Here is a 23,504-nt window from a genome sequence, read left to right on the forward strand (position 1 = left end):
TAACTAAGAACACTAACAGTAGGTAGAAACAGTAATGGAAGAATGGGGTTTTTCTATTATTCACCGTAAAATAATCCTCTTTACAAAGAATGGGTTGGGAGCATAACCTCTCTCTACAGGCTAAAGACCTGACTTTACACAAAATACACTCAATACCCTCTACAGAGTTACAAGAGCTCTATTTATAGTAGCTTTGACTTGCTCCCCCTTTACAACCGACACCCTCACACCCTTAACCGCTCAGTCCTCAACCCAATCTATCCTAACATCCTAAATCCTAACAGATTTCCAAGTAGTTATTTTGGTACATAACAAATACATCTGAATGGAAATAGATATTGAGTTGAGGTAGATCTTAGTATCTCCAATCTATAGTTATTCAAATCATCATCAAACCTTAAGTTGTGCATCCTTCTCATCTCGTGATGCTTGTGTTTGTCTCATTTAGTTAGAGAATGCCTTAGTTTATTTTAGCTTATGCCTTAGTTTATTTTAGCTTACCAAACTAATGAAGGAATTTAACTAAACTAATAATGTTGAGCATTAAATGACAATGAATAATGCTTACGATCATTGAGATGATAGACAACATAATTTCAAGAGCAAAACTTCAATAAGAAAAAGAGAAAAAGCTAAACTCCAAGAACTTCTTACAGGACTGGCTTTCAGTGACTTGAACATAGGCACAATAATGACGGTCACAGCCAAGAAAGTAAGAGTGTCCAATCCTAAATCATTGATTACATCAACAGCTCCAGCAACATCATAGGCTACATTTGTTTGCAGCCTTTCCCAACGCGGCCTATACAAACCTTTCCAACCAGAACTTAAAGGAGCATAGAGAGGAGGCTTTTTAAAGAAATTTTCTGACACAGAACTCCCATGAAATATCCAATGACTAGCACCATGTGGCAGTACCGGCACTTTCTTGTTGACAGAATAAAGCATAAAAATAGAATTTCTATAAACTCGTGAAATAGCATGAGAGCAACCCGGACTCTTCTGTTTGGTAAGGTCATATCCCTGCAGAGAAACAATATTCCAAAAAGAACTTATGCAACAAGCAACAATATGAATTAGATTATGCAACAAGATTAATTTACTCTAAAATTTTGATCCTAACTCCTCCCTCTAAACGGCCTTTTGAGGTAAGAGTTTCCAAATCTTTATTAGCTCTTGTCATACACAATCTCTAAGAAAGACTAGGGTTTTTCTCAAGAATTAAAGTTTAACAGTCAATTCTCAGTTCCTGTCTTCTCAATGGTAGGAACTGACTCTATTATTTGAATATGCACTGGATTCGATTGAACTTCAAAGTCTAAACATCTTCAATTTCTCTATTACTACATTATTGCAGAGAAATGTCCAAGATGGAAAAGAAATTTTCTTGCAGCTTGATATATGAACAACTCAAATAGCATGACCCTCCATACCCAACTAAACCAACAATGATAACCGACGAAATCATAAAAAAAATGCATAGAAAGAGATGTTACCTTAAAGCTTTGGCACCAAGCTAAAGACTCTAACATAGTGGCAGTGCTTACAAAGCAATGAAACCCAACTTGGGAAAGCTCACTTGCGTTTGTTTGTTCCGCTTATAGACACGAACAAAGAATTCGAAATATGGTGAAAGAAAAAAAAATGATCTTTTGAGTGTGCTGTCATTCGCTGCCTCAGAAAATAGAGGTGGAAAAAGGCACACGTGCACGTAGGAAGCTGTGAAAGGTAGAAAACTCTGCAGGAAATGGAAGGGTCGTAGAAAGAATTTGCATGATCTTGCAAATGTTGGAGTATCATTAATGGGATAAGAGTAAGTTTGTGTGAATGGGTGAGCACCACATCCACAAGAATTTCAGTTTCACTGATGTCCGATGTGGTTTTCGTGGATCACAAACGCTGTTCAGATTTTTAAAGTCAGACAACACGCAATTTCCATGTGGCTTTATTTTCCATGTCATTATCCCAAAGTGCATATTACATGCTGAAATTTAATTTTGGTGTATTTTGCTTCATAAATAATTTCTTGTTTTAAAATAGAAACATTTAATACTTCTATTTAATAAAATACAAAATTTTGATCCAATTTACATATTTACATTAATATATCTTTTCTGTTTTATTTCAATTGAAACTTGTATTCACCTATTCCTTTAAGCATCATAAGAAAAAAAAAAACTTTTGAATTGTGCATTCTTAAAATTAAAATAACTTTTAATTGAAATTTTTAGAAGTTCTTTCTCTTTAAGAAAATATTTTTCAAAATACATAATCCATAACTAAAATATGACTTTCGGATTATACATTTCAAAAGTGAAAATAACTTCTAAATTGTAAAATTAAGAAGTATTAGCTTCTGGATTAAATAATTTAAAAACTATTTTTGGCTTCCAAATTATATAATCCTGTGATGTTAGGAACAATTTCACTTAGGTCATAGATCGGTAAAACACCGACCAGATAGACATCTATGGAAGGTTATATAAAAATGATAAAGGGTTGAATAGTAAATATATGTGATGAAATTGAATAAGAGGTTAGAAAATAATAAAAAAGAAGAGGGAAGGCAGAGATGAGGAAAAAAAAGATGATAAATGGCCTACAGATACTAGGAAGAAGACATATCTTTGGATGTCCTGGTTGATTATTCTTTCTTCTCGCAGTTGTTCTTCCCAGCTTGAGGTATTGAAGATCGTTTCAAGTTGCATCAGCCGCTGTTCAGAATGAGCCAACTCGATTTCGTCCAAATCTTCCAGTTGGCGAGGTGGTTGGTTACGAGGAATTTCGTCCAGTAAAAAAGAAACCCTTATAAGGGATTGGGGCAATTTGTCGGACACCGGATTTTCAAAAACTTTCCTTTAAAGTATTTAAATGAAAACTGGTATAAATATAAAATTCATCGTCCACCACCTTCATTTACATAAGCTTATGATAGAGAGCGTTTTTTGGTTTCAAGAAAAAAAGCAAAAGAACACCTTTCTGGAAGGGGCAATGCCAAAATAGGCACAGAGGATCTGGAATGCCTCAGCAAACGCCCAACTATTTGGACACCAGACTTAGGTTGATAACTTTGAGAGTTTATGTAAATTTATAGGGTCTTGTAAATTGGTTAACTCGTTAGTGAAGAGTGCTTCTAATCTAAAGAAGGAATGAAGACGGGTTGAATAAAAAAACACTCAAACCCTAATCGTAGAGATTTTACTCCACAAATGTGTCCCAAATGATTGTTTTTGCTTAAATGTTTTCTATTTCTCATAGAACTCGCTAAATTGTTCAAACTCGCAAGTTTGACCGAGTGAAATGGGTCTACATTCAAATCTATCGAGTTCACTCGAGAAACGACTTTGCTTTGGTACTGATTCGAAAGGCATGACTAAAAACGTAAACTTATGAGTTTGATAACTATGAATTAGAGTGGCGTTTATCAAGATTAAAATTTCCTTTTCTAGGTTACTTAAAGGAAAAAGGCAACTGTTTAAATGTTTTGGTTGACTGGATTTTATCTGTTAGCTAGAACAAATCCCAAATTCTCTTTTTAAGGAAAAAATAGTCTTCTTGTAGAATATGAAAGTCAATAAATGATTCCCATATTGTTCAATCCAAGAAAGGTAAAATGGAAAATGTATTTATATAAAAGTACAAGAAGAAACTTACGGAGTTGTAAGAAGAAAGTGTACATTATATATGTAAGAGAATTAGACCAAAATTTCACATTTTTTTAATGAGATAATCATGATTACAAATGAAAAAAATAATTGAACAAAATTGTTATTTGGCAAACTTTATAGTGAAATAAATAGAAGATACTTTTTCTAGTCAACTTGCATAGATTTTGCGTGTTAAGGCAATCAGGAGCCAAATAATTGGGTCTTACTACTACAATTAGTATGCTAAAGACTTCAATCTTCAATTTTGTGAAAGAAAGGGTGATGAAAAGATGAAGGGATGGAAGGAAAAATGCTTAAGGTCATGGAAGAGAAGTATTGATCATAGTTATAATGCAATGTATCCCAGCATAACAATGAGTTGCTTCAAACTACCACCAATCACATTAAAAATGTGAAAATTATATTCTTTAAGAGAGGACTCATAGGTGGTAGGAAAATGCATTGCATGAAGAAGGAATGAGATCTTAGCTTTAGAATGACTCAAGCTATGTTAGTAAAATAGTGGTGATGTCTAATCCATTGTAAGATTATCTCATGGACCAACTTTATCGCATTGACAATGTTAACTAACTTTGTCATAACATCCATTAGGTTTCAATTGATGTTAATATTTTGAATATTCATACCTCCTTCCTCATTATTTGTTCAGAAATAAAGACAATGTTCCTTGTGTTACCAATGAGGTGCATTGGTGTCTTGAAGACAATGATTTTGATGATGTTACAAAGTGAAGAATATGAAGACCCTTGTTGCATTAAGTTTAAAAGCATTTCTGTATAACATAAGAGACCAAGACCGAGCGGTTAGGACTTAGCAGTGGAAGACATGACCGAGACCAAATGAGGTATGACCAAGACCGAGCGGTTAGGACCGAGCAGTGAAAGGCGTGACCAAGAGCAAGCAAGACATGAACAAGACCAAGCGGTTGAAAAGTGAAGTGGTGGTAGGAAGAATTGAGTTCTGGAACCCAGCAAAGGCATGACTGTGACTTAACAGTCACTAACAGATGAAGGTTGAACACTAGCTGAACACAAGCCGAATGATGTTAAGTGTAGAATAAAATGTTAGAAATTGGAAGACAGAGAGAAGTTTAGCCGAACGATGGACAACAGTAAGAAAGAAGAAGAAGAGCACCGAATGGTGGAAAGCTGTGAGAAAGAAGAAGAAGGAAGCCGAACGGTAGAAGGTTGTGACGACTAAAACCGAACGGTAGAAGGAGTTGAAGAACTAAAGCCTACTGGTTTGAAGAGTCAATATTCAAATTGTTCCAAGTCTCGTAGATAATCGATTATCAGTTACAATAATCGATTATCACTAGCAGTTATGGTATGTCTTTTCAGTTTCTGACCTTACACGAACCTAGGCTTATAAATATAGGTATTCACAACTCTTAGAAAACAACTTTTCATTTTGAAAGTATTAGAGTTGTGTGCCTAAGGGAAGCTCTCTATGAGTGAAAAGGAATCTATCCAATTTAAGAATACAGTGCATCTGAGGAAGTTCTCAAGTGATAGTTCTTGCTTTTGTGAAGCCTTATGAATAGGAGAAGCTCACGCTTTGTGTGTCAAAGGTCGAAGCGGTTCTCTTCAAGTTGGCAGAGTTGTTGCTTTTGGTTCGTTTGTCAAAGGAAGGTTTCTTGTGTTCTTAATTTCTATTCATCTTGTTGTATTTGTGAAATAGTATTTTAGTGAAAAGGTTAATCACTATTTATGGTGATTAACGACTAGAAGTAGAATCTTTTGATTCGAACCAGGATAAAAATCATTTGTGTGATTTTTCTACTCCATACACTCTTTATATTTTCTGCACTCAACTGTTCGATAATATTCTTGTAAGAAAATTAAAGGAACCATTTTAAATTGACCAAACACGCTTTCCGCAATTTTATTCCGCTGCTCGACTCGACGATACCGGTTGTTTTAACCAACAATTGGTATCAGAGCTTGCTTTTATATTCTTTCAAATTTTTTGAAAATGGCCGGTCATCAAAATTAAGTATATGTCGAGGGTGTTTCCATCAATAGACCACCACTTTTTACTGGTGATAACTATGCATTCTGGAAAGGCAGAATGAAAATTTTCATGGGGTCTATTGATAGAGACATATGGGAAGTTGTAAAAAATGGTCCTTATATTCCTAAAAGTATTGTTGATGGTGTTGAAGTGGAAAAACCATTTTTTAACTGGACTGTGAATGAAAATAGAATGGCACAATATGATGTTAAGGCCAGAAATATAATTTTATCTAACTAACCCTTGATGAATTCGTCAAAGTTTCTGTTTATAAAAGTGCTCAGGAAATGTGGAACTTTTTAGAAGTCACTTATGATGAAGTCTCAAATATGCCTAAGTTGACATTTTCAAATTCAAGCTCTACATCAAACTCCTCAAGCAAAGGCGATTCTAGTAAGCAAGAAAATTTATGCTTAATGGCCAAAAGTGAATCATCTAGAAGCCAACTCTTGAAGAAAAAGAAGGGCAATCAAGGCTCCTCATCAAGCTTCAAATGTTATAGATGTGGTGAAAAAGGCCATGTGAAAGCAGATTGTCTAAACAAAAAGAAGAAGGCCTACATTGATTGGAATGATAATGCATCAAGCACCTCTAGTTCAAGTGATTCTGTTGAAGAAGCAAACTTGTGTTTGACAGCTAATACTAATGACACTACAAGCCAAGTAAGTTTCTCTAGCCTTGACACCAGTGAATTTGATGTACAAAAAGCTTTTCTTGAATTGCTTGATGAATCTGAGAAATTGAATGATGCTCATAAAAATTTGAAAAAGGAATTTAAAGAATTGCAAATTAAATATAAGAAGGCATTAGGTGAGGAAGTAATTTTGAGAAATAAAATTTGCAACTTAGCGATGAAAGAGTCTTCAAATGTTGAACATCCTGTTGAATGTCTTTCACGTAAGAGTCATATGCTTGATATTAACATTCTTGAAAATCTTCTTGAAGTTGCAAACTAGAAATAATAATGTTAAAATGCCTATACCTATTAAAAAGATTTATAAAAACAAAATTAAAAAGAATAACCAAATCAAAAGAACTCGTAGAGTTTGGGTTGAAAAAGGAACTTTTGTGAAAAATAAGATGCATGATGTTTGTTGTTTCTATTGCATGAAGCATGGTCATACTTCTAACAAATGAGACATTAAACATTTTGGAGTGCCAGATGAAAATATACTTGGATTCCTGTTATAAAGTAATTTGTCTCTGATCTCAAAGGACCCAAATGAGTTTATGGGGACCAAAACTCTATTGTTTTGTTTTGTAGGTTAAATTTTTTAAAGGAAAAGAAAGCTCTATGGTATCCTGGTAACTTTTAAGAGCTTTGAAATAATTTTTGAATGTTAGATGTGTCTTAGGATGGAAAATTGACCCAAATTTGCGTTTTTTGGAAATTAACGTAAATAATCAATTACCAAGGTGTAATAATCGATTATCTCGGTCTCAAAATATGAATTTTGAAAATTTGGCTCGCAAATAATTGATTATTTAAAGTGATAATCGATTATCTTAAGTTTTTTTTTAAAATTAATTAATTTTTTTTAAGAATCTGGTTTTGATTTTAAGAGGAATATTACATTTGGGGGGAGTAATATTTTTAAAAGACCTAAATTCCTTTTAAGTTAACTAATTTTGGGGGAGATATATGAGTTTGTTTGATATCTTATTGTTTATCTCCACTCTAGATTAATTACTCTTTTCCCCTTATAATATTGGAATTGCATTTTTCTCTTATTCAGGAGGAGCAACACTTGAGGGAGAAATTTTATTACTTACTTTTTGCTTATGATAAAAAAAAGGGGAGAAACATCTCTTGTGTAGTTGCTACTAACTTGTTCTTTGCCTTTTAGTTTAAAATTTGTTCAGATTTTCAAAAGATGCTTTTAAACAAATAATTTGTTATCATCATACAAAAGGGGGAGATTGTTACCAATGAGGAGCATTGGTGTCTTGAAGACAATGATTTTGATGATGTTACAAAGTGAAGAATATGAAGACCCTTGTTGCATTAAGTTTAAAAGTATTTTTGTATAACAAAAGAGACCGAGACCGAGCGGTTAGGATCGAACAGTGTAAGGCATGACCGAGACCAAGTGAGGTATGACCAAGACCGAGCAGTTAGGACCGAGCAGTGGAAGGCGTGACCAAGAGCAAGAAAGGCATGAACGAGACCAAGCAATTGGACAGTGAAGTGGTGGTAGGAAGAATTGAGTCTTGACAATCGAGCAAAGGCGCGACTATGACTGAACGGTCACTAACAGATGAAGGTTGAACACTAGCTGAACACAAGTCGAATGATGTTAATTGTAGAATAAAATGTTAGAAATTGGAAGACGGAGAGAAGTTTAGCCGAACGATGGATAACGGTAAGAAAGAAGAAGAAGAGCACCCAATGATGGAAAGATGTGAGAAAGAAGAAGAAGGAAGTCGAACGGCAGAAGGTTGTGAGGGCTCAAACCGAACGGTAGAAGGAGTTGAAGAACTAAAGCCGACTAGTTTGAAGAGTCAATATTCAAATTGTTCCAAGTCTCATAGATAATCGATTATCACTTACAATAACCGATTATCACTAGCAGTTGTGATATGTCTTTTCAGTTTCAGACCATGCACGAACCTGGACTTTAAATAGAGGTCTTCACAGCTCTTAGAAAATAACTTTTCATTTTGAGAGTATTAGAGCTTTGTGCCTAAGGGAAGCTCTCTATAAGTGAAAATGAATCTATGTCATTTGAGAATACAATGCGTCTGAGGAAGTTCTCAAGTGATAGTTCTTGTTCTTGTCAAGCCTTGTGAATAGAAGAAGCTCACGCTTTGTGTGTCAAAGGTCGGAGCGATTCTCTTCAAGTTGGCAGAGTTGTTGCTTCTGGTTCGTTTGTCGAAGGAATGTTTCTTGTTGTTCTTAATTTCTATTCATCTTGTTGTATTTGTGAAACATTATTTTAGTGAAAAGGTTAATCACTAACTGGACGTAAAATCTTTTGATTCGAACCAAGATAAAAATTATTTCTGTGATTTTTCTACTCCATACACTCTTTATATTTTCTGTATATCAACTGTTCGATAATATTCTTGTAAGAAAATTAAAGGAACCATTTTAAATTGACCGAACACACTTTCCGCAATTTTATTCTGTTGCGTGACTTGACAATACCGGTTGTTTTAACCAACACCTTGTAATGTGTAAGAAATTCTTAGGATCATAATTTACAAACATCTTTTGTTTCTTATGCTCAAAATCCTTTGTTAAGCTTTGAATATATATATATATATATATATATATATATATATATATATATATATATATATATATATATAGCTTCATTGCATGCTTGAATAGTTGTTGTGTACTCAACTTTTGTATTAGATAGAGCTACAATCCTATAACTTGGATAACTCTCTTCATATGACTTCCTTTATAAGACCTGGTCAAGGTTTCCACATTTCCTTGACACATGTTAGAAAGTGTATACCTTTGAAATTTCTTCTTTATATAGAACACATAGAAGAATACGTCTTGCCTTGCCATTTAGATAATATTGTTATTTATGTTCTTCATTCTAGAGTCCACGAGGAGTGGGATTGTGGTTCGCATTATAAGGGAAAGACATCCTATTATTGATTATTGCAACATATCTAAATGGATGTATTCCAATAATGCTATCATTCTTAGTTTATAGTAAACGTTGAATTACGATACAAATTATGTATCATACAACTCATATTTTGAATCCTGAATCATTTCGTATCAAGTATCAAGAATAGTAAGATTCATAAAGATTAAAAAAATGTAACATATTCTTAAATATATGAGATATATAATATGAAAAGATATAATTAATAACAAAACAACCTCATAGGAAAAAAAAAGTGGTAACATTTGTGTGTATTTACTACGATATACATAATCTTCTCATTTGAACAATGGTGGATGGTTGTTGGTTTGTCTGTCACTTTTTGTAGAGCCTTGTTGCATGATTCGGTCTTTTATTCTATGAAGAACTAACCATAAAGGTGAACTTTGATATCAACTATTGGAACATCTAGGTTTAGAAAGGGAGTTGAATATAGACTTGGACTCTTTTTGCAAGCAACTAAACTATACCATCTAGCAAACAAACCAATACCAAAACACAATTGTACTCAAACTCACAAATTATGTTCAATTCTCCCTTAAAATAACTTCTTAAGAGGTTTAACAAATGATGTCTCGTTATCCTATCTCGATCATTACAAATGATTACACAAATTACTCCTTGTTATCTTGTCTTAATCTCTCTTGAGATTAAGACCTCAAATTAAGAACTCTAAAAAAGATGACAATTTCGTCTCACTAGATTAATTTCATAGAGTGAAGGATTTATAGTTATAACTCACACAGAAAGAACACTAAGCAACGTATGAATACTATAAAGTGTGTAAGCAATTAGAGTCTTATTCTTCTTACCTTGAATTGTTTAAACAAGATCTTCAATGTGATTGTTGTTGCTTCAATCCTTTTTTTATGCATTGTATGATTGATTGAAAGGATGGAAATTTTATATATGTTTAAATTTTTTTCTTCTAACCATAAAAGGAAATAATTTGAACATATACAATGAAGATTATTAATCTTGTTTGTATCAAGTTTCTTTTTGTTTCTTTTTATATATTTTATATGAACATTAGAAGATTTTTTTTTGTCTATAAAAATATTTTGATTCACTAACACATATAAAGTGTACTTATAATTTCTTTGATTTTGTTTAGTCTACAAAATCTTTTTGTGATTATGGCCTTATATTACACATAGTTGATTTCATAGTTAGTTAACTTGTTTTAATAGACTCTTTAAGATATATAAATTTTTCCAGATAATCCAATGCATTATTATTAGTATAAAATACAAATTAGAAGGTACATGTAATATAAGCATGAAAAATATGAATAAATCAGATTTTTTCAAAGTCTCGTAATAGAAACGTGAAAGCCCTCAATTTTGAGGATCGTGAGATTGTAGCAAAAAAAATATTGTAAGGAACAAACTCAACTTTTCAAGTTCCAATTGAAATTTACCAATTAATTTTGTAAGTTTATCGATTGAAGACTAGTATATATAAACATGGACTTTTTAAATAACTCAATAATTGAACTTATAAGTAGGAATGACAAAAAGGGTCAAGCCTGACAGGCCAACCAAAAAAGGCGGGCTAGGACAACTTTTTAATCTAGGAGCTTAAACAAACACGTTGTCAAGCCTAGTAACTGGGCAGGCCATCCCCGCGGGCCAACCCAGCATCATTAAAAAAAATAAAATTGAACCCATGTTGCGACATTTCATATTAACACACCCTGATAGCTTGGTCAAGTTCTGATACAGTTTGGGCAAGATCTGGTATAGTTTGGTCAAGGTATGATACAACTTGGGAAAAATCTAATACATGCCAACCAAGATTTGAAACAACCTAGACGACAATCCGTTTTAGTCCTTTTTTATCTAGAATCAACTCGGACATCATCATCTCGTTTTCATGTAAAGAATAAAAAAACTTCAGTCCATTTTTATGTGATATTAGACTTTCTATGGCAAGAAAAAAAAAAGAAGTCAAATAACTCAACAACCCGACAGCGGTTTAAGACAGACTGTAAAATTCAACCCATCTTCAATTGGTTTCCGTCTAACCCAACCCATTTTTGACAAACCAATATTAAGTCGGACTTAAACGACCAGATTGTCTCATTTTGCCACCTTTACCTACTTTGTATATCAAAATAAAAATTTATTATTTATATGGACAAAAATTTGACTTAGAAATTATTTTATAAGCATTTATAAAAAGTGATTTTTATAAAAGAATATTAATTTATGTATAAATTTTAGATAAAAAATTTAAAAAATAAATAACTTATTATTTTAAAACTAACTTAAAGAAACTAAAGCCTTAAAAAAGCTTTAACAGACTTATTTTTAATTTATCTTTAATTTCTTATTAATTTGATGGTTAGATATGAGTTACTCATTAAAACTATTAAACGATAAGAAAATTATAAATAATTATTTAAAGTTACTATCAAAATAAGTTCTCATCAACTTATAATAAGGTTATTAGTGTTAATTATACATAAGATAATTTAAGATTAATAATTTATCTCTACAGGAAGATAAAACAAAATAGATAAAAGATAAAATAGGATTTGGTTATCTAATATTTTTATTTTATTTTTATCTCTTTTGGCAGGAAGGTAAAAAGAATAGATAAAAGATCTAATATATTTAGGTATCTAATATTTGTAATAATTTCATCCCCTCTAACAGGAAGATAAAAATATGGATAAAATATAACCTATAATATTTTGTTGGATATCTAAATTTTTTAATTTTGTTATCTCTTTTATAAGGAAAAAAAAATGAAAGATGAAGTAACTTTTATATATATAAAACGTTTAATTTTTTTATCTTCTTAAAGGAGAGATTAAAAAATATACAAAAGATAAAAATACGTTTTAGGGATCTAATATTTTTATTTATCTTTATCACTTTTAGCAGGAAGATAAAAGAAAAAGATCAAATATATTTTGGATTCTAATATATGTATTCGTTTTATCTCTTTTGTAATGAAAATAAATAAAAAATATAGATAAAATATATTTTGGATATCTAAATTTTTAATTTTTGTTATCTCTTTTTTAGAAGGAAGATAAAAAAATAATATATGAAAGATTAATATGTTTCAGGTATGTAAAATGTTAAATTTTATTATATTCTTTTAAGAAAGATATAAACAATAGATAACAGATAAAATGGGTGTCTAATACTTTTATTTATTTTATCTCTTTTTACAGGAAGAAAAAAAAATAGATAAAAGATTAAATACATTTCGTATATTGTTTTATCGGAAGTTAAAAAAACAGATAAGAGATAACCTATATCTTGGAAATCTAAAGTTTTTATTTCTTTTATCTCTTGTAGAGGATAAAAAATAGATAAAAGAATAAGTGTGTTTTAGTTCTGTAAAATGCTTTAAAAGAAAGATAGAAAAAAAAATAGACAAAAGATAAAATATGTTTATCTCCTAGACAGAAAAAATAGATAAAAAATAAAACATGTTTTGGGTATCTAGAATTGTTAATTTTGGGTATCTAAATTTTTTAATTTTTTGATTTATTTTAATTTTTTATTCTTTTAAGCATTATCTAAACCATTTTTCAAACTACATAAAATAATATCTAAATAATTTGAAATATTAGAAGTGATGTATTTTAAAAAATTAAGAAATGGAATAGAAATATTTGGGGTGTAATTATATTTAGTTTTGGAAATGAAAAGAATTTTGTTTGGTGAAAGATTGGTTAAAGAAGATAATGATAATATAATAATAAGATAGAAAAGATATTGGAGCTTGGTCCAACTAAGTGGTTAAAGAATGGGTCGGCGAGGGCGCGTGGAGAAGGCAATCCCATTATATATATAAAACCTCACAACCTCACTTTTTGGTTGGTCAAACAACGCGCACCTATCAATTGCTCTATTTCTTCAACACACTCTCTTCTTTTTCTCATTCTCTTCGTTTTTCATATCTCAATCCTTCACCAACTCTAATGGCGGCCTTGGCTGGATCCTCCTCCGCCGCCACTGCCACCACCTCCTCCGCCCGCTTCCGCCGCTTCATCCGCCCTCCACCCTCCCAACTCCCATTTACTCGTTCGCGTTTTTCCGTCAAAGCCTCCTGCCCCTTCTTTTCCGACAACAACAATTCCCTTCCCCAAAACGTCGTCGCTTCCAAGCCCTCGCCCCTCGAGTTGCTCAAAACTTCCGCTGCCGAGAGTGAGTCGTCGTCATTCGTTCTTCATTCGCTAATTTGTCAAAATTTAAATTTGATAAATGATTGTTATAGGTATGGATATGAAGTTGATGGGTTGTTTTGCTTGTTTGTGTCAGGATATACGAAGGAAAAGAGTTGCATTGTTTGCATAGGGCTTAACATCCACTCTGCTCCCGTTGAGATGCGTGAGAAGCTTGCGATCCCAGAGGATCGGTGGCCTCAGGTTATTGAGGACCTTTGCGCTTTGAACCACATAGAAGAAGCCGCTGTTCTCAGCACCTGCAACCGCATGGAGATCTATGTTGTTGCTCTCTCTCAGCACCGTGGTGTTAAGGAAGTTACTGATTGGATGTCTAAGGTATATTATATTATATTATACTCGTAAAAGTTATGAATGTTTTGTTGGCTAATTGTGTTGCATGGATCTGAAAATCCGGAAAGTCTAAACAAATCCTTGAAACTACTAGTGGTTTCCTTTAGTTACTAAACTTAATCACTTACCATTTGTTTCCGGAACATATGTTAACATGATTGCTTGAATGACAGTTTTCATATATTGATTGGTGGATTGTGATTCTGGGATTTTTTTTATTAATTTTCTTGGTTTCGGGAATGGTTAGGGACGAAATAGGTGATTTATCCCTGTTTTCTTATTTTTGTTTGGATAGAAAATTCATGGTCTGTGTTTTTGTTTAGGTAAGTGGAATTTCAATACCTGACCTTCGTGAGCACCAAGTTTTGCTGTATAATGCGGATGCTACAAACCATCTCTTTGAAGTGGCATCGGGCCTTGACTCGCTTGTTCTTGGGGAAGGCCAAATTCTTGCACAGGTGAAGCAGGTTGTAAAAGCTGGACAGGGAGTGCCTGGTTTTGATAGAAAAATTAGTGGTTTGTTCAAGCAGGCGATCTCCGTGGGGAAGCGGGTTAGAACTGAGACAAACATTTCATCTGGATCGGTTTCTGTTAGCTCGGCGGCTGTGGAGCTTGCACAGATGAAGCTTCCAGATTCTTCCCTTTCTGATGCTGGAGTGTTGGTAGTTGGGTCAGGGAAAATGGGGAAGCTTGTGATTAAGCATTTGGCTGCCAAAGGGTGCAAAAGGATGGTTGTTGTTAATAGGAGTGAAGAGAAAGTTAAAGCCATTCAACGAGAGTTGAAGGATGTTGAGATAGTGTTTAGACCGATTTCAGAAATGCTGGAATGTGCTGCTGAAGCTGATGTGATCTTCACCAGCACGGCATGTGAATCGCCGTTGTTTACTGTAGAGAATGTGCAGAAGCTTCCTCTGGCTAGTCATGGTAGAAGACGGCTGTTTGTTGATATATCTATTCCTAGGAATGTGGAAGCAGGTGTCTCAGATCTGGAGACTGCACTTGTGTACAATGTGGATGATCTGAAGGAAGTTGTTGCAGCTAACAAAGAGGACAGACTTCAGAAAGCTGCTGAGGCCAAGGAAATTATCATGGAGGAGTTGAATAAATTTGAAGCATGGAAAGACTCTCTGGAAACTGCTCCTACCATTAAGAAGTTCAGAGCCTACGTTGAGAGGATAAGAGCCTCTGAGATGGAGAAGTGTTTGTCGAAGATGGGTAATGATGTCTCAAAGGAACAGAAAGATGCAATTTATGCCCTTAGTATGGGAATTATGAATAAGGTACTTCACGGTCCCATGCAGCACCTGAGGTGTGATCATAAGAATCATAATAGTCAGGGTGAAGTGCTTGAGAATATGCGTGCCATTAACAGAATGTATGATCTTGACACAGAAGTATCATTGTTGGAAGAAAAGATCAGAGACAAGATGGAACGGGCTAAGAAGTAGACTCTTCAATTGGTTTAGTTTAATTTGTTTACTTTGGGAACTGCAACCCCACCATTTTGTACACTACAGTAGTAGATTGAGGCCCTTTGGAGGCTAATTCTTTCAATTATTTTTAACATAATACACAAGAAATTAGACATCGATGCTCCAACCGAATACAACTTGTTATAATTTTCTCAACGAGCTTGATATAGAGACAATTGTAAAGTCGTGATCCTCATGAGAACAGATGATTCTTGTAATTTTAATAACGTCAATGTTAAGCTATGTTATGTTCAAATGTCTTTATTTGAAGTTTGGTTTTGATCTCTTATTCTGTTTATCTTGTAGTCATGATTTTTGTTACAAATTAGGACGGTTAGATACTACAGAATCGACGACTGTTGTAGGAGATTTTCATGATAATTGAATGAGTGTGAGTATTCTTTAATAATGAACAAACTCTTTTAGTTCATTCTGTGTTAGAATTCATGGTTCAGAGAGCATGATGGAGAGCCTGTGCTCCCAATAGAAAAAAGTGAAGGGATTTTTGTCTGTACATGATTGCCGTCCATGCCTTAGGCACGTGTTTTTTCAGACCATTGTAGGAACTTTTCCAACAGTACGCACTTGTTGATTCAGTGCAATAATTTCCCTTTCCATTTTGTGCACGTTATGAATAAAGTTTTTGGAGATCCCAGTTACACATGAAATCTATGGTGTTTTTTTTAATATATATATTCAAACTAATGGACGCGAAATACGACATGTATTATAGATACCAATGTCTAATGGTTGACAGATTTTATTTTCACTAAAAAAAATAAAATAAGTTATTACAAATTTTTTGAAAGCAAAATATAATCGAGAATCACATTTTTATTTTGTTACAAATTGTTTTATTCTATAAAATGTATTTGTAATTGGTTGTGCCTAAAAATAATATGTTATGCCCATGCTTATACAAGAATATCTCCTTTACAAATGAACTGATTTTAGTTTTTCATCAGAAATTTTTTATCTAATTTCTCCTAATCTGACATAATTGAGGTAATTAAAATGTTTTCAAATTTTTACAAAAGAATGTGCTAAAAGAAGTTGTTAATTGCTTTACAATATGATTTTAATAGTCATGAATAACAAGGCAGTTTACATTCTTTTACATTATCAACCATTAAAATTAACATTAATTGACTTTAAAAATATTTATTGTAAAATCAACAAACTTACTTTATAAGTGTTTCGTAATAAATGACAATATAAAGTTACTTTAACTTTCCTTGAGATGTTTATTTTAAATATAGACAAATTTACTTTAGGTTTTGTAACAAAGGAAAGGCTTAATTACCTACTTAGTCCCCATGTTCGGAGGTAATTTGCTGTTTAGTACCCGGTTTTAAAAATGTAGGCATTTGATACCTATGTTTTGAAGTTTGTATCAATTGAATCCTACCCACTTAACGCCGTTATAATTGATAACGTTTTTCTGACTGTGTATGTGATTTGTGCAATCGTGGCAATGAGGTGGCTTAAGTGAGTTGACGTGGCAGGCTGAATTGGGAATTTGAAATGGGGTTACATTTTTTAAATTGGGGAAATAAACTAATTAGGGTTTTTTTTATAGGTAGCTAGTAGCAGAGGTTAAAGAGGTGAACTGAGGTGGGGGTGGCCTTCGTTGTTTGGTTGGTGTGAAGTGGGTGCCCTATGTTGAGTAACTATTGTTGTTTTCTGAGGTGAAGAAGGTCGCAGAGGTGGGGTGCCCTTCGTTGTTTGCTTCGTCTGAGGTGGGTGTCGTATCCCTGTTCTCTTCTCTGATTGTGGTTCATTTTTGGGGTTGGGGTTGTTTTGTTGGTGTGGACGACGACGCAATGTCAACGAATGACTGTTCGTCTTGCTCACGGGGGAGCTGTCGTGTTGCTTCATCAAGAGGAATGCTTGGCACACAAATATGCTATTGTGAAGAGCTTGCCGTATTGAGATTCGCGAAAACTGCTAAGAACCAAGGCAAGCCTTTTTGGGGCTGCCCTAATTACAAGGTTTCTTCCCTTCGTGGTGTTTTTTATTTTCGGATACATTTATTTGGTTTTGGCTGAGATGATTTTGGTTGCATGTTTTGTACAACGTAGTCGAAATGAAGAAGTGCGAGGATGTAATTTCTTCAAATGGGCTAGTGAAGATAATGTTGATGAAAGGGATACTACAATTGGGTGGCAAAGGAGAAAGATTATGAATTTGGACTAAGAATAATCTCTTTTTAGTATGGCTGAAGTACACTTTACAATTATACTCAGACCCAATCTCCAACCTTCCTATTATACTCAGACCGAATCTCCTATAGGTGTTAATTCCAGTTCAAAATCCCCACAAGTGGAAAAACAGGATCCACTGAGCGTGGACGAGCGTCCCACTTGTCGATGTCGAGCGTCCACTAAGCGGATGTGGACGAGCGTCGTGTTACTTCGCTGAACGAGCCTCCTCTTCTGCCTGATTGGGCGTTCGCTTTGCTGGACGAGCGTCCTCTTCTGACTGACTGGGCGTTCGCTTCGCTGGACGAGCCTCCTCTTCTGCCTCACTGGGCGTTCGCTTCGCTGGACGAGCCTCCTCTTCTGCCTCACTGGGCGTTCGCTTCGCTGGACGAGCCTCCTCTTCTGCCTCAGTGGGCGTTTGCTTCGCTGGACGAGCCTCCTCTTCTGCCTCACTGGGCGTTCGCTTCGCTGGACGAGCCTACTGCATGTATGACTGTCTACAATTTTCCTTAACTGCCATGTACGTTAGCTACTCCTATATCCACAATATGCATACCATGGACATTTCCCTTGTGAACCAATACATTTGACGCATATTTTTCTGTTGTCATTCTTAGAAATCTTCAACTTCCTACCGTTATGTACTCCATAAGTTCTAATTGCATCAGTGAAATCTTTTTTTTCAGCAAAGTATGTTCCCAGTTGCCATTTATATTCTTTCATACTAACTGGCTCTGAAAAGATCCCAAAATCTCCATATCCAGTTGTTTCATTATCTGACTCATCACTTAAATAAATACTGCCACAACTATCAGATTCCCACTCACTATCAGATAATCCCCGGGCCTGTACATGCTTTTTTCGAGTAGGACATCCACTTCTTGTACCCACTTCAACAAACAAACTACCTTCGGATTCCTCTTGTTCGGGTTCTTCATCTCCTTCCAATATAACATCCTCCAAATCATCTCCTTCCAATATAACATCCTCCAAATCATCTTCATTCACAGAAGCGTCTTCATCAGAACCTACCCAACTACTAACATCAAACTCATCCTGTACATCCCCTACACCACCATCTACACCACCATCTACACCACCACCAATGATATCATCCTCACCAACTTGTTGTTCACCATCCTCACCATGTTCAGGCAATTGACCTTCAACATCCTCAACATCCTCACCAACTTGTTGTTCACCATGCTCACCAATTCCTTCTTCACCACCATTCTGACCAACCTCACCAACCTCATCATCGTGATCTTCACCTTCATGACGATGTTCCAACATTTCTATATAATCTGGTTCGGATACCGTGTGAACCACAAATAAATGAGCTTGACCATTCAATATCGCAATGTTGACCACATGCATTGCACATATGTCATCACTTAACAATTCCAACCTAGCTTCTAATACAGAACCACCCAGGGAATACCACACCTCCTTAACATTTCTATATCCCATCTCCTTCAGTATGGACAACATTTCAAAATAACTCCATCTGTCTGTGTCAACCATCAAGGTACTGGTAGAACCTCCATGGTATGTAAATGACCCATCATTGACAAACTTACCCCATGGTGAAACACCACCTCAACATCAGGGTCTGACATTTTCTTTAATTCTCAACTATTATATGCTATATAAAAGTAAGTGTCAGACTACATATGGAACAACTTAATGACCTTCACATGCATCTACTATCATTATTTAATGACCTTCACATGCATTGTAAAGATGCCACGTTTTTAACAGCTATTAAACAATTAGGCATACAAAGTTAATTACACCAAAACTTCTGGATTCACCTACAACATTCCATTTTGTCTCAATGCTTAAATAAATACGCAAGGACCACACAATAAACAACAACCACACATTCAACAATACGAAAGTGAAAACAGTACGCACTCATGGGGAACCAAAAACATACAAACAATAAGCATAAGAAAACGACAGGCACTAAAGAAAGGGACCACTCCAAACACAACAAAGGGGACCAGGACAGGAACACAACATGACACACTAAGGGAACAAGAATCCAACATATTACCATGGGGGACCGAAACTACATAAAAGAAATCATAAAAACTGCACCTTTCACCTTTCCGCCTCCAAAGGGATACCGCTATCGCTATCGCTCACCCGCCGCAATAGCTGACACACCGCAAGATACTTCACAACGCCTTTTCGCTCAACAAATCTCCTTCCACAACCACGACAATCCTTCACTCAGTATCAACCTTTGCTCGCAAATCCTTCCACACTATCAACCACAACAATGAATGAAAAATCCCCAATTTCTAACTTACTATTCGTAATGTTTTTTAACGTACGAAAAAAAAACCCTAATTAGTTTATTTCCCCAATTTAAAAAATGTAACCCCATTTCAAATTCCCAATTCAGCCTGTCACGTCAACTCACTTAAGCCACCTCATTGCCACGATTGCACAAATCACATACACAGTCAGAAAAACGTTATCAATTATAACGGCGTTAAGTGGGTAGGATTCAATTGATACAAACTTCAAAACATAGGTATCAAATGCCTACATTTTTAAAACCGGGTACTAAACAGCAAATTACCTCCGAACATGGGGACTAAGTAGGTAATTAAGCCTAAAGGAAACTATAAAATTACTTTACTTTATGTGCATAGTTTTTTTTTCTTTTCACAGCAAAACACGACATCAATGTATTGATTCTTCAATTTAATTTAATTAAAACTTAAATACTATTTTTGTCATATTTTTATCGTGAGATTTACTTTTTTTTTTACTTTTAATATGATTTATATTTTGATAAATTTTGTTTAATTTGATATTTTTGATAACACCGTCAAAATTTTTAATAGGAGATGAATAATGTGTGTCATGTGTCAGTTCTTGATTATACTTTTAAAACTTTTTATTAATTTTTTGCTTTTTTTTTAATTTTAAAAAGTTGTCAACATATTAAGTTAACATTATGTCACATGACAATAATAATGTCACGTGTCAAGTTAGTATTAATGTCATATGTCAAGTCAATATCAATGTCACTGTTAGTGTCACATGTAAGTGTCTTGTATTCAATTTACTCCCAACTTTTGTTAATTTTATTCAATTTAATCTTAAATTTTGTTAATTTTATTCAATTTAGCTCTAATTTTAAATTTTAGAAAGAAAATTCTTCATTATTTTTAAAATTAGAAGAAAAATTCTCAGTTATTTTTAAAATTAGAAGAAAGTTCTTCATTAATTTTAAAATTATGAGGAAAATTCTCCATTATTTTTAAAATTAGATGAAAATTCTAAATGATTTCTATCTTCATTATTTTTTAAATTATAAGGAAAGTTCTTCATTGTAGGTGGATAAACCATAACACATACACAAAGAAAGAGTAAGCTAATAATAATTTCAACGTACATATTTTACAATCTCTATAATAATACAATCCTTATTAACTCGCAATTAAACAAGCAATCATACATAATATAATGATTCTAAACTCAATATTTGAATTTATGCATTGACTTGGATACAAGAAGTCTTGCACCTATCATAAAACTTCTTAATGGATTGTAGCAAAAAAATCTCACTCTGCTTAGCCTAACAAGCTGTCTAATTCCTTTTAACAAAGTTAACTTATGGCTTTGTGATATGAAGGATCCCACCTCTAATATTGTCATAAGAATCTTTATCAACTTTCACCACCTAGACTATATTACTTTTTGAGTTTGTAAAATCAATAGAGTATATGATAACTTCTGACCATCACATACCACTAGTCAATGCATAACACTAAACTAAAAGGAATTTGCACTTCTTCTTTAGAAGTACACACCTCATAAAATCATACAACAAATAATTCCATAATTTCCATCTTTTCATTCCATTCCTCCACTTTTATTCCCAATAATTTATTCACAATCATGTTGCATATCTACAAGATCCTCATACTCATATATTCTTTGTATTTAACCATTTAAACCATACTCTATTCAAATATACCTCATACAATATCCACAACATATATATGTATGAAACTATTTAGTCACATTGGCATGCTTTACCTTTCATTCACACACATATATCATTCACAATATACATTCTTTTACTCATATATCAAACCAATACCACAATAAGTATCTAACAACTAGCCAACACATCAAAGTAGTAATGCTCTTCACAAAAGAAATCTAAAAATAGAGAAATTGTGAGCTACTGATTTTTCTAACTACAAACTCCAAATTAAATATCCAAACGATCAAAGTGAAAAATCATATGTCTAGGACCAATTGTTAAATTTTTAACTCGATCCAACAGTTAACGAAACAAAAATAACAATTTTCTCGAGATGACTTACAACAAGAAAACACAACTCGTCCAGTGAGAGGATTGCTCTCCTAGTGAGAAAGCCTCCCTTGACTCTTCCATAATCACTTTTGTCACTCGCTCGACGAACAATTGGCTCGCCCAACGAGTCTGCATAATACAGACACACAAATTTACGTAATCAGTGATATCTTTAGCTCAAATGAAACTTTTCTTTCTGTGAACAAGTCATAAACAACATCAATTTGATAAAAAAATGATCCATTTAAACTAAGGATATCTTGTTATAGATAAATCTCAATTTCATAGCATCAAATATCATTTCATCAATCAACACAATTCATACAATCATACATTTTTCTTATCTAATTCAACCAAATCAATCTAAACTAATATACTAATTCAACATAAAAAATCAAACAAACCAAATCTAATAATGAAATTCAAATATGCAAAGATTAAGATTAGTTTTTCTTACCTTAGTTAAACAACCCTCAAATATGTTCCTTAAAGTTCTATCTAACACATAAAATCCTAACTTAGACAATAAAGACCCCAATTAGACATCTTATCCTATCTTCAAGATCATAGAACAAAAGACATTTACCAAGAGCATCTTTAAGTCACATACATAGCTTTATAGTCCGCATGTAACCCAAAGAGCTAACATACCTCAAAAAGGCAAAATGAAAACATACTTTGTTCAATTCTTTGATCATATGAGTGCATAAAGCTCTTCACCATAAACAACTCTGCTGTCATTGATTTTGAAAAGGATAAAAAGTAAGGTTAGAAATCTAGAAAGAAAATATAAAAGAAGTTTAGAAAAAAAAATCCAAAGAGATGTTAAAATCATAACTCTTGATGACTTCACTTTTTCTATATTAAAGTCGTTACCATTCTAACGACTTCACTTTTTGTTTTTTTGTCTATTTACTTAATTTATGTACAAATACATTCCACTCATAAAAAACTTACATCAGTACATAAGAATTTTGATATAAATACATACTTTAATTATTTATCTATTAATTTGCCTATAAGTTTTTTATGTAAACATAAAGAAAAGTATTTATGTGTGTATCAAATATTATATATTTACAAAGAATCTACATGAATTTTTAGTAATCCTTTTACTTAAATTTTTTTAACTAGAATTTATAATTCAAAGTACTTGTTTTCAAGGACCAATTAGATCAAGTATGAATTTGCTCCACAAATTTATATATTTTTTTAAATAATTATTTTTATTTTTTTAAAAGAATATTTTTCATAATATCGTTATAAGTAATTAAGAATAGTTAACGTGAAAATACTTATATTAAAAATGAACATAAAGATAAAAATGTTAGCAAACAGAAGAAGATGGACATTTTGCTTCAATAAAGAATTTTGACGATGATGTTTTATGGAGAAGTGTTAAAGAATAAAAGTGTTTGCTTTCAAGAAATATTTGGAAGATTCAATAATTTAGATGATAAAGTCTTGTAATATGATACTTGGAAGACTCAATAATTTAGTTGATAAAGTCTTGTAATGTGTGTATTGTAATTAATTTAGTAGTTCAAGAGTCAATAACTAGAACCCAAGTAGCAGAAAACTTAGAAATTTTTTTATTTTTCATAAAGTCTATGTGATAATCGATTATCACTTTGAT

At 33.3% G+C, this 23,504-nt stretch overlaps 2 protein-coding genes across 4 annotated transcripts in view; one reads left to right on the forward strand and one right to left on the reverse strand.

Moving 5' to 3' along the window:
- The window catches only part of LOC148192508 (K(+) efflux antiporter 3, chloroplastic-like), a 29,235-nt gene extending 27,130 nt beyond the window's left edge, over positions 1 to 2,105 (reverse strand). The window contains exons 1-2 of one of the 3 annotated variants that reach the window (XR_015782117.1): positions 1,497 to 2,105; positions 655 to 1,023 (exon numbers count right to left, since the gene is read on the reverse strand). Coding sequence is in view for 2 of the 3 variants with exons in the window: in XM_088098543.1 (XP_087954669.1) it covers positions 655 to 1,023; positions 1,497 to 1,532 (405 nt within the window). In the remaining variant the exon portion in view is untranslated. The remainder of the gene's footprint in view (positions 1 to 654; positions 1,024 to 1,496) is intronic. The other 2 variants (XM_088098543.1, XM_088098545.1) reach the window with 2 other exon arrangements.
- An 11,042-nt stretch (positions 2,106 to 13,147) lies between these two features.
- LOC124828683 (glutamyl-tRNA reductase 2, chloroplastic-like) lies at positions 13,148 to 15,578 on the forward strand. Its single transcript, XM_047302038.2, has 3 exons — positions 13,148 to 13,479; positions 13,594 to 13,835; positions 14,174 to 15,578. Exons 1-3 carry the CDS (start codon positions 13,254 to 13,256, stop codon positions 15,296 to 15,298), a joined length of 1,593 nt encoding a protein of 530 aa, XP_047157994.1. The 5' UTR covers positions 13,148 to 13,253; the 3' UTR covers positions 15,299 to 15,578.
- The last annotated feature ends 7,926 nt before the right edge of the window (positions 15,579 to 23,504 follow it).

This window comes from Vigna umbellata, chromosome 9, assembly GCF_029865625.1.
Source record: "Vigna umbellata cultivar VRB3 chromosome 9, Vumbellata_1.0, whole genome shotgun sequence".
In the NCBI taxonomy this organism is placed as follows: domain Eukaryota; kingdom Viridiplantae; phylum Streptophyta; class Magnoliopsida; order Fabales; family Fabaceae; genus Vigna; species Vigna umbellata.